The sequence below is a fragment of the Perna viridis genome, chromosome 12, assembly GCF_037379345.1.
Source record: "Perna viridis isolate PV_CMFRI_1.1 ecotype Kerala chromosome 12, ASM3737934v1, whole genome shotgun sequence".
In the NCBI taxonomy this organism is placed as follows: Eukaryota; Metazoa; Mollusca; class Bivalvia; order Mytilida; family Mytilidae; genus Perna; species Perna viridis.
In genome coordinates, this window is record NC_142456.1 from 22,416,497 (window position 1) to 22,426,342 (window position 9,846).

General features: G+C 32.7%; 1 protein-coding gene across 1 annotated transcript; it reads right to left on the reverse strand.

Moving 5' to 3' along the window:
• Nucleotides 1–86: 86 nt before the first annotated feature.
• LOC148601709 (sodium- and chloride-dependent glycine transporter 1-like) lies at nucleotides 87–6,597 on the reverse strand. The gene is made up of 4 exons (XM_088554424.1): nucleotides 6,570–6,597; nucleotides 5,695–5,807; nucleotides 1,761–1,928; nucleotides 87–1,196 (listed from the first exon to the last, which is right to left on the reverse strand). Exons 1-4 carry the CDS (start codon nucleotides 6,595–6,597, stop codon nucleotides 1,086–1,088), a joined length of 420 nt encoding a protein of 139 aa, XP_088410550.1. The 3' UTR covers nucleotides 87–1,085.
• Between the last annotated feature and the right edge of the window lie 3,249 nt (nucleotides 6,598–9,846).

A 9,846-nucleotide genomic window follows, 5' to 3' on the forward strand; every position in this document is an offset into this window, starting at 1 on the left:
ATATTTTAAATCCAGAAATTAAGTGATGCACAACTAGGTTCCTGGAATTATACTTAATGACGTCCCCTGTTAGAAAATCTTGCCCCTAATAGAATGTAAATAAAAATAGTATATACGTTTACAATTTCGATCAGGAAACGGACTATCGATATTGAATGAAGTACATGTATTAGCATCCCCTACCAGATACATTCAGAACAAGTATAATTAGTCTATCTAGGCCAATGACCCCAGATTTGTGTTAGCTGCCGCCTCGCCCTATTATAATTAAGGAACCCCATGGAAACAACCCAATAAAGGCATGTTGTCTCATGTCAAAACTTCTGCAATAATAGCTTTATTACATCATATAAAACATTATTAGTTTGTTGAAAATATATGTTTCTATATAAATGCAAGGTACTCGAAAAAGCTGCTCCAAGTATTATCTACTTCACTACTCACGTGACATTGTTTACGAAAACAAAAAAAAAAACATAAACTGAATCTAATTTAAACAACACTATAATCAATCAAGGAGTTATTTATAGAATACTAAAAAGATCCTTTAATCAAAGAATTGTTTTACAACGCTCTCCCAATATTATAAGGTAGGAGATTCACTTTTATTACAGTTGAATACATCATGGTATAAATCAATGTTTTCACCACCGTTAGTATTGTGATACAATTTTTTTTTTTATTTTTTGTTATTAATTTTGTATTAAGATATTTTATTTTGAGAAAAACAACTTGTTAATTTAAATACTTGATTTACTTTATAGTATTATTGAATTTATGTCTTATATCTATAAATTATGATATTTTTAATTTAATAATTAATTATGAATTCTTTCAACAAATTACTATTGAATTTCACATATATTTATGAATTTAAAAATAAAGTCTGGTACCAACTACACTAACGTATTGTTATTTTAGTTGCCTAGGGTGAACAGCTGCCTGGAATTAACAGGTACCAGTCCATATTGTGACGGCGTGAGCATTCCCCTACACTCTCACGGAAACAAAATAAAATACTCTACCAACCAGAAAAACTTCCGTTATAATATTAGTACAAGACAAATTATGCGCAAAGCACTTCATTACATTTTGTCTTCAACGTTTTCATTATTATTTATATGATCGTATCTCTTTGAGCTCTTTTCTTTAGCTGGTCCCCATTCTGACGACACGTTTAGTGACTGTCTTAATCTCTGAAAATATAAGAGCAAGTATGGTTCAGGTAATTTACTCCCATGCCATGCAATTTTAGAAGGTTCAATCATACGACAACATATTTTGCTGGAGTGTAAGGAGGCAACTATATCGATGTTTTTGGGCCAGCTACAGCCTGCCCAGTTTTGTGAGGGTTTCATCGTCTTCCACTGAAGACCATAGGTGGCCTTGAGTTAACATTTTTCATCCCGGTTGGATTTTTGCCTCTTTGACATACTTATCATATCCATTCTGCGTATATAACTGTTTTAATTTTGATGACTTATTGTGAAAAAAAATATAGAAGAAGTTCTCAAATCCAAACGTTTTCAAATAGAAAGCAAAATCCATCAAAAAGAAGTTCCAGTATGTGCAATACAAGGAACGAAACCTTGGTATTTTATGAATTCTGAAATTTTCAGTTCTGCAATGAAGGTCGAACTAAGCAATTTAAGGTGTTTGGATTATTGACTTGATATCTAACTATAATTTGACTGTGATTAGTTATAATGCAGCAAAGAAAAACGCAGTGTACGATAAAAGACATGAAAACACCACTATACCTGAACAAAACTTCCTTTTAACACGAATACAGCTATGATAGCACAGACTGGAATAGGGATAGCAGAACTTATACTTATTACCCATCCCATTCCATTCGCCCAAGATGGATACTTATATTTCCCAAAAGATACAGGCTCTACCTGGGTAATATTAAATGCAATGACCATCTGAAAAAAAAAACAGTTAAGTAAAACGAAATACAAATACAAAATATATAAAGGGGAACAGTCATAAAATACGTTCTCACCAAACTCAATCTTCACTACATTGATACGTAATGATACTTTTTTATAATAACCACTAACTTGAACTATTGATAAAGAAAAACTTTTATTTTTTAAAATAATGTATACACTTGGCTATAATTTACGGACAATTGAGTTTTTAGATGAAGTGTATTTTTTCCAGTGTTCTATGGATAATATACATCACCAACACTTTTTGAAGATTAGTTGAGCAATTTGAACTTTCAAACGTAAACTGTTTTACACTGATCTTACAGTAGGTGTCGTTCTTTAAATCATATACACGCCAAAATCCAAATAACAGAAACGCAAAAAACAAACTTTAAAATATTTTTAGCCCGTAAATTTAAATTAGAAAAATGATGAGAGAAAGAAGAGAAGTCCGTTTTATAGGCAGATCCTATTTAGAAAATCCGCTTCCGGTACAAATGTCTTCATACCATACAATCCAGTTTTGGCTTCTGCTTAATGTTTCTATTTACGAATTAATGTGTAGCTATTATTGCCTGTAAATGACACTATGTCGTCATTTGCGGTACTCATGATGTTGAAAAGTGATATTTGTTCACTTTTAAGAGTGTCAAAATGGTTTAAATCTTTTTATAACATTAATTGTAAACTTTGAGTTGAAATATCATGAGCGTGAAAACTTAGTGGTCCCTTATTGATAACAAAGTGTATATCTATATCTCACCGCAAATAAAGTTGGTGTAACGAATTTCCAGCAGACATTCCACCACCTAGATGGCTTATAACCGATCATTTGTTCGATATCTTTTATCAATCTGTCAGCCCCTGAATTAAGACACAAACTAACTCAATAACCAACGACTATAATTTACATGATTATATTGTTTACTTATGTATTATCAAGTTTTCGAATCGTGACTTTATGACCTCTGTCGATTGGTGTACTACTCGGTCACTTATGGTAACATGCTCATACTCCCTGAATAAGAATATAAAATTGGCAATTCAGTATTAGAACTAATTATTTGATATTATTGCAGATTACTGTCCAAGGGTTGCGATACACGTGCATTATAAGAAGAAAGATATTCCGCCTCGCCTACGCCCCGAGCAATATCGCTTTCCTTGGCCCATATCACTACCCTTGGACTGTTCCAATTTTGTGATATTCCCCTCGGAATCATTAATGATTCTGTAAATGTAACTGACAATTCGGTATTAGAGCTTATTATCTTAATCTTTCGTAGAATCTTTGAAAGATTAAAACTGGTTTTTTTTAATTTACAATTTAAAAAAAAATAATTTTGTCCAGATCTCAGTTCCCATGTCATTTGATTTTATAATAAATAACACCCTTACCGTACAACCATCCAATTGCTACACATTCCAGTAGTGAAACAACCAAAGCAGTAAATAAACCATGATACCAATCCACAATTTGTAAAAGATAGATCCCACCCTTGTTAACGAAAACAAATAAAGCTCTTTAAATTGTAGTATTTTATTTTGGTTTTTGTTTATTGTTGTGATTGTTCATTTTTTTACTATTATTTGAATAATTGTTTCATATTTGAACGTTTTGCCCATTCAATAATTTGGTTCACAAGGGTTTTAAACTCTTGATAACGTGAACAAATAAAACTTTTAAAATCTTATTGTTGTATGTTTGCTGTTGTTGTTCACTTGTTACTATTACTTGAATGATTGTTTTTGTCAGAGCATAATCTGGTTCACAACGCTCTTGAAAGCTCAATTTTTAAACATAACATTAATTTCCAGTAATGGATTTTTCATATAAAAATTTAAAACGAAACCTCATTAGAATTTAAACAAGTTCAGAATTTTGAACGAAATGTTACAAAAATCATTTAGACCTTACCTGCGTAACGAATGGAATTCCGAGAAGAAAAAGCAGAAAGCAATAACCTGCTACGTAGTGTTGTCGCCTGTTTCGTAAATACCTAGGAAATTCGTCAATTACACCAAACACCGTTGCTTCTACGTTCCTAATCTGAAGTAAACGTGTATAATTTCTAAGAGTAATCAAGGGAACCTAGGTCATAGCGGTAATTAAAGTATGTAATCCAGGGACAAAGACTAGACATGGAAAACAGACATACACAACAAAGAACATAAAGTAACTAAAATCATACATACAAAGTAACAAAAGTAAATGAGCAACTCGGACTCCACTAAAAACTGGGAGCATGGACCAGGTGCACCGGTAGGGTAAGCGTCCTCTGCTTTTCTAGAAACACCCGCCGAGTTGCTCATCAAAAGTCAAGTCCGGGGTAGACAAACGAGGGAAGGAAAACTATGATCCGTTGAATAGTTCAGTTTTCATGGTGCTGATGGATACACCATAACGATCCATGAGTTCATGATAACGATCATAAAACTTCTGTAGTGATGACTTCAATCTTGTAGCAACATAACCCTTTCCAGAAGCCTATTTGTTAGAGTTCTAGCGCGATACAAAAAGTCTGCGTAGTTTCGGCAAGCTGTGGCATAACGTATGAGTTGTGATATGAACACTCGTCAAGATAATACTTTATCTATATAGCGGAAACTGAGATTTAAGGATCTAGCTAAACGTTATTCTTTCTTTCCAATCAGATCAACTATGAAGTCAGCCTCATAAGAGTGAAGGAATAGATCAGCAAGAAGAGGAGCACAATTTGTTCCCATTGGAATGCCGACCGTTTGTTGAAAGACGCATTCACCACACTGGACAAATTTGTTTTCGATAAAAAAAAAATCCATCTTCTGTATATTTGGAAGATGATTTGGAATTATGTTTCACAAAGTATGAGGAATCTTTACCAAGAACTATATATTTGTATCTAGGTGTACCGTCTTATTTGGAGAAACAACGATGTATAATGTTTTCAGGTCGGGATTTTAACTGTGTATGGGGAATAGAAGTATACAGTGTTGAAAAATCATAGATTTTAATGCTATCATATTCTGATAATAATCTTGAATTGAGGGTCTCGATCCAGAAGATATTTCGAATTTTCAGGATTCACACCGAAATGTCATATTAAACAGAAAGTTACACGTTGCTTTTCATATCACCTTTGTTCACAGGAGATAAAATTATATAGAATGCATTGTTGAATTTAAAGGAGATAACTCTGTAAATGACCATAAAATTCAATATAAACTATTGGATCTTCCATGTGGAAGAGCAGATAGGTTGGAATAAATAATTATACGTTTTATCATATAGACATGTTAAGGAACTTAATACCAAAAATAAATATATGTAGACTTTTAAGGTGTATCACAATTTCCAGAATATGCATGATTTTTATTTTGAAGTGATACTTAATTGTCTGAGTTATTGATTCAGGTATTTCTTAGATTAGAATATAACATGCACTATTGAGTGATGAGATACACACAAATCAAGTACACCTTTTTTGCCGATGCAAAGTTATTAAACTACACCCAAAGCAACAAAATTTCGTAAAAATATTAAAGTTTAATAATATTGTTGCATAAACCATGCTCTAATGTTTTATGTTGAATTCAATTAATAATATACTGTACAACACGGCTGTAATGAAACGTTCACAAGAACTGCCACACTTAAATAGAAATCTTTCAATCTGTATTTGAGAAAATCTCAATTATATGTTGTTTTTTTTAATGGAATGGAACCGTACCCTGATTTGAGATACAATGACGAATTTTATTGTATCTTCATATTTACCTGACTGTCGATGGTTATTGTAAACATCACCAGAAAAAATAGAAACGACCACAACTTTGGTAAAGGATATTCTGATATGGCTGAGGGATAGGCCAAAAACACTAACCCAGGACCTACAAAAAAGGAAGCATAAATAGTTTTCAAAAAATGTAGCAAAAACGCAAAAAAAAAACAAGTGGAACACACCAGCCTTTCTAGTTACACAAACCTCGAAGGCACTACGCGGATGGATCTTTCCAGAATTTGACCGATGCGATTCTAAAATTTTAGGTAAACTGGTTAATGTTTTTACTATTCCTTTTTTCTTAGCTCCTCGCTTCGTCAAAATTCCGGGAAAAGTTGTTGTTCTTTATTTCTAGTGCTATTCAACTAAAATTTTTAGCGCTACCTAGTGGATGTAACTACATTGATTCGCGTATAACTTCAATACAAAAAATACCAGTTTTATATATTGTTAATTCCGATATGCTGTACACGTGTTTCAAGGAGTAACCTCACATCAGCAGCATTAAAATCAAATATGTAGGAAGAGTATAATCAAAATATTAGTTGTATACAAGAAAATCAATTCCGGCAATTTTTTTCAAGAAGAAATTCACCTTTCTGCATCCGAGATTATTTTTTTTAGTGTAGCGGTAATGGCCGAGTAGTTCCGATTGCACAAAAGATATGAATGGAAGGTTATAATTCTTTAAAATGTTGATCGACGAGTTAACTAAAACTATCATGGTTTAAAAAAAGAGTAGGAATAAATAAATAAAACGTTTGATATTTATTATATATTACCAATTAATTAAATATTTTTTAATGACAAGTCGTCTATCAAATTAAATGCTATGAGTTTGATATATCCAATTGCGATAAAATTTGCATACCTTGTACCGCCATATCTTCAATAGCCATCCCTTTTTTGTGTGTGCCATATGACCAAGGAGTGAAAATGTAACAATTCCCGCAAAGAAACTTGTTCCTGCGTTTATTGATGGGCTCACTGTAGCATCCCTTAAAATCAAAGATTTAAGAAGTTTAAGACATGGACATAGCATTTTGATTTTCGCTCGAATATACGTTCTCTAAATCGCACTTTCATATTACATGGGCAAGTGTGTTAAATTCAAGTAAATCGATCGTAACATAAAATTATAGCGACTGTCACGTGAAATAAACGTGATTTTCATGTGAAGTTTACTTAACTTGAAATTCGTGTGAAAAAGTTCATATCAAATCAAATAGAAGCTCGGTTCATATGAATTTCACATGATCTCCGTCACAATTTGTACCTGCTAATTTTTTGTGAAAATCAAGTGCGCTCATTTTGCAGTTGTAGAGCGAGTGCAGATCCAGTTTGGCAGTTTGGGGAAGAAAAAATTGACTATTTGAATACTAGTTGAAATTCAGTGTACATTGTTCACGACAGCCAATTGATTATCCTATTTATTATATAGATTTTCTTCATAATTTACCGATATTTTCAATATGAATTTTGAATTCTCTGATTGGCTCATTGATATCAGAGTTGTGACGTTTTGGCGGAAGTAAGTTCGAGAGTGAAATTACAGAATTAATTTCACAGTGTGGATAACCATTTGCTTATTTGAAAAAAAACTTGAGGAATGAGACAGGCTAAGTCAAAATCAACTGAATTGTCAAATACAGAAAATGTTTTTAATAACATTTTTATGTCCTTAACCAGAATTTTGCTTCCGACCCCTATGTTCCATTTTTAGTATAGGCAGCCATATCTTTTCACGGATTAAAAATCACAACAGTCATTTTTAGCACAAAACAATAAAGAACAGATATGCTTATTTCATTAAATGATTTTAAATGGTTTTAATTAGGGAATAAGTTCTACATGTGAAAACAAAAACTGTTTCAGGGGCCATAACTCTTACATCAATCGACGAATGATTTTGAAAATTTTGGCATAGGTCCGTCTCATGAACCTGAACGATATTATCCCCTGCTAGAATTTCGCTACAGGCTATGTATTTTTTTAGTTATTTCCAAGAACTGCCATGTGAGCCCTACATTCCTTTTTTAGTAACGGCAGCCAGGTTTTTTATGGATCAAAAATCCCAACAGTCATTTTGTGTCGGATACCCTACGATACAAATATGCAAAATTTCTTTGAATTCAGTACAATGGTTTTAGAGGAGAAGATTTTCAAAGTTCCACATGCGAAAAATTGCCCCAAAAACTGTTTCAAGGGTCAAGGGTGACGAATCGTTTATAAAATTTCGGCATAGGTCCGTCTTGTGATGCTGAACAATTATACCCGTGCCAGAAATTTGTTAAAGGCAACGGTTTTTGTGTAAGAGATCTAGCTCCCACAGCTGCCTTTAGACCCCTATATTCTAGTTAAGTAACGGCGGTCATGTTTTGCCAATCAAAAATCCCGAAGGTCATTTTATGTGAAATACCCTGAGGAATAAATATGCCAACTTGCATTGAATTCTGTACAATGGTTCTTGTGAAGAAGATTTTCAAAGTTGTACATGCGAAAAATGGATTGAGAAAAAACTGTTTCAGGGGACGTAAGACCTACATTAAATGACGAATCGTCTTGAAAATTTCGGTAAAGGTCCGTCTTATGATGCTGAACAATAATACACGTGCCAGACATTTGCAAAAGGCAATGGTTTTTGAGTTGTTTGCAAAAAATTTCATTCAGACCCCTTTATTATATTTCAGACATGGCGGCCATGTTTTTTTCACGGATCAAAGATTCCAACGATCATTTGTTTTGCAGAATACCGTAAGTCGGTCTAGTAGTTTGAAAGATTTTTTAAAATTATCCACGACGAAGACGACGACGGACGCCAAGGCTTTGCATAAGCTCACTTTGCTTTTGGCCAGGTTAGCTAATAATAGTAAAAAAATACCTGTAAACCTTGTTGTTAAAGTGGTTATAACTTGCGTATGCTGAGAGACCGCCATACCCAATACTAGCTGATATGAGAACTTGTGTCGCCGCGTCCCACCAAACCTGTATTGGAAGATGAATGCTCTTTCATTCATTTTACCACAGATAATTGAGCCTTACTAAAACAAATTTTAACGACCAAAACCATCGCGAAAACAAATTCAATTTTTTTAACAAGCGAATTAGTATGTAAAAATAACAACAATAATATTTGAGGAATGACTGAAATATTGTTTTCGTTCTATAAAGAAATAACCTCACGTGTTACAAATACGTGGTGAACAAAGAATATCCTATTTTCAAGTGTGCACAACGGCCATTGAGGTTATCTCAAAAAGACCGAAAAATACAACCGTCATTCGTTGTAATTTATTTTTAGTATCAAAATTCAAGGAGGAAATCATTAAAAAATGATGACGTCACGGTCACATTACAAATGATGGACAATTATCCAAACAGAAAGTGTGTTACTTCTGAAATTAAAATATTGATATATGGATTGTTTGCTTTTGCCTACCAGATATACTGTATTTCATTGCTGTTTTTATTTTTTTATGTTTTGTTTTATGTAAACCACATCAATGCATAGAACTCTTTGTACCCAGGAAAAATGCAACATATGTTTTCATTTGTTTATAAAACATTTGAAAAACATACGTTAGGACCACTATGAAAAACGTATGAAAACAGATGTTTAGGACTAATAAATTAATTCAAGAAATAAGGTAAATAAAAATTAATTCTCCCATATATAAATTAACGTATGAAAAAGGTATGGTTTTCCTTGAATAATCACAGTTTTTGTTGGTATTGATCGGTTTGATGAAGATTTCTTTTTATGGCTAAAAATCAAACCAATTCTCGTTTAATTTATTTTTTTTATAAAGTGTATGGTATATGAAACATAACTTAAGATAAAAAGACAAATTGATATGTATAAGCAACCTTGCCATGAATATGTACAAATTCAAAAATATCGATCGGAAAAATATTGCAAATTTGATATACTTCACACGTATTTAAACTGTGATCAGCAAATATTCAGTAAGTTTAATATTCAATTGTGAAATGAAATTTACATTACCTGTGGTGTCAAAAGAGATTGCCATTTTGGTATAAAGTAAAATTTGAGGCCGTCGGTATCACCAGGTAGCGTAACACCTTTTATCATAAAAGCCAGAAGAACAATGTATAGGAAACTTGCAGTAAAATATACTATCTAAATA

What these genes read in the sequence shown, in the direction of transcription:
- LOC148601709 (XM_088554424.1), bottom strand. Translation starts at nt 6,597, where the DNA reads ATGGCTATTGAAGATATGGCGGTACAAG. An exon ending in TGAAGATATGGCGGTACAAG is followed by an intron (nt 5,808 to 6,569) that starts GTATGCAAATTT and finishes CCTTTTTTGTAG; the next exon opens with GTCCTGGGTTAGTGTTTTTG. An exon ending in CAATAACCATCGACAGTCAG is followed by an intron (nt 1,929 to 5,694) that starts GTAAATATGAAG and finishes TTTTTTTTTCAG; the next exon opens with ATGGTCATTGCATTTAATAT.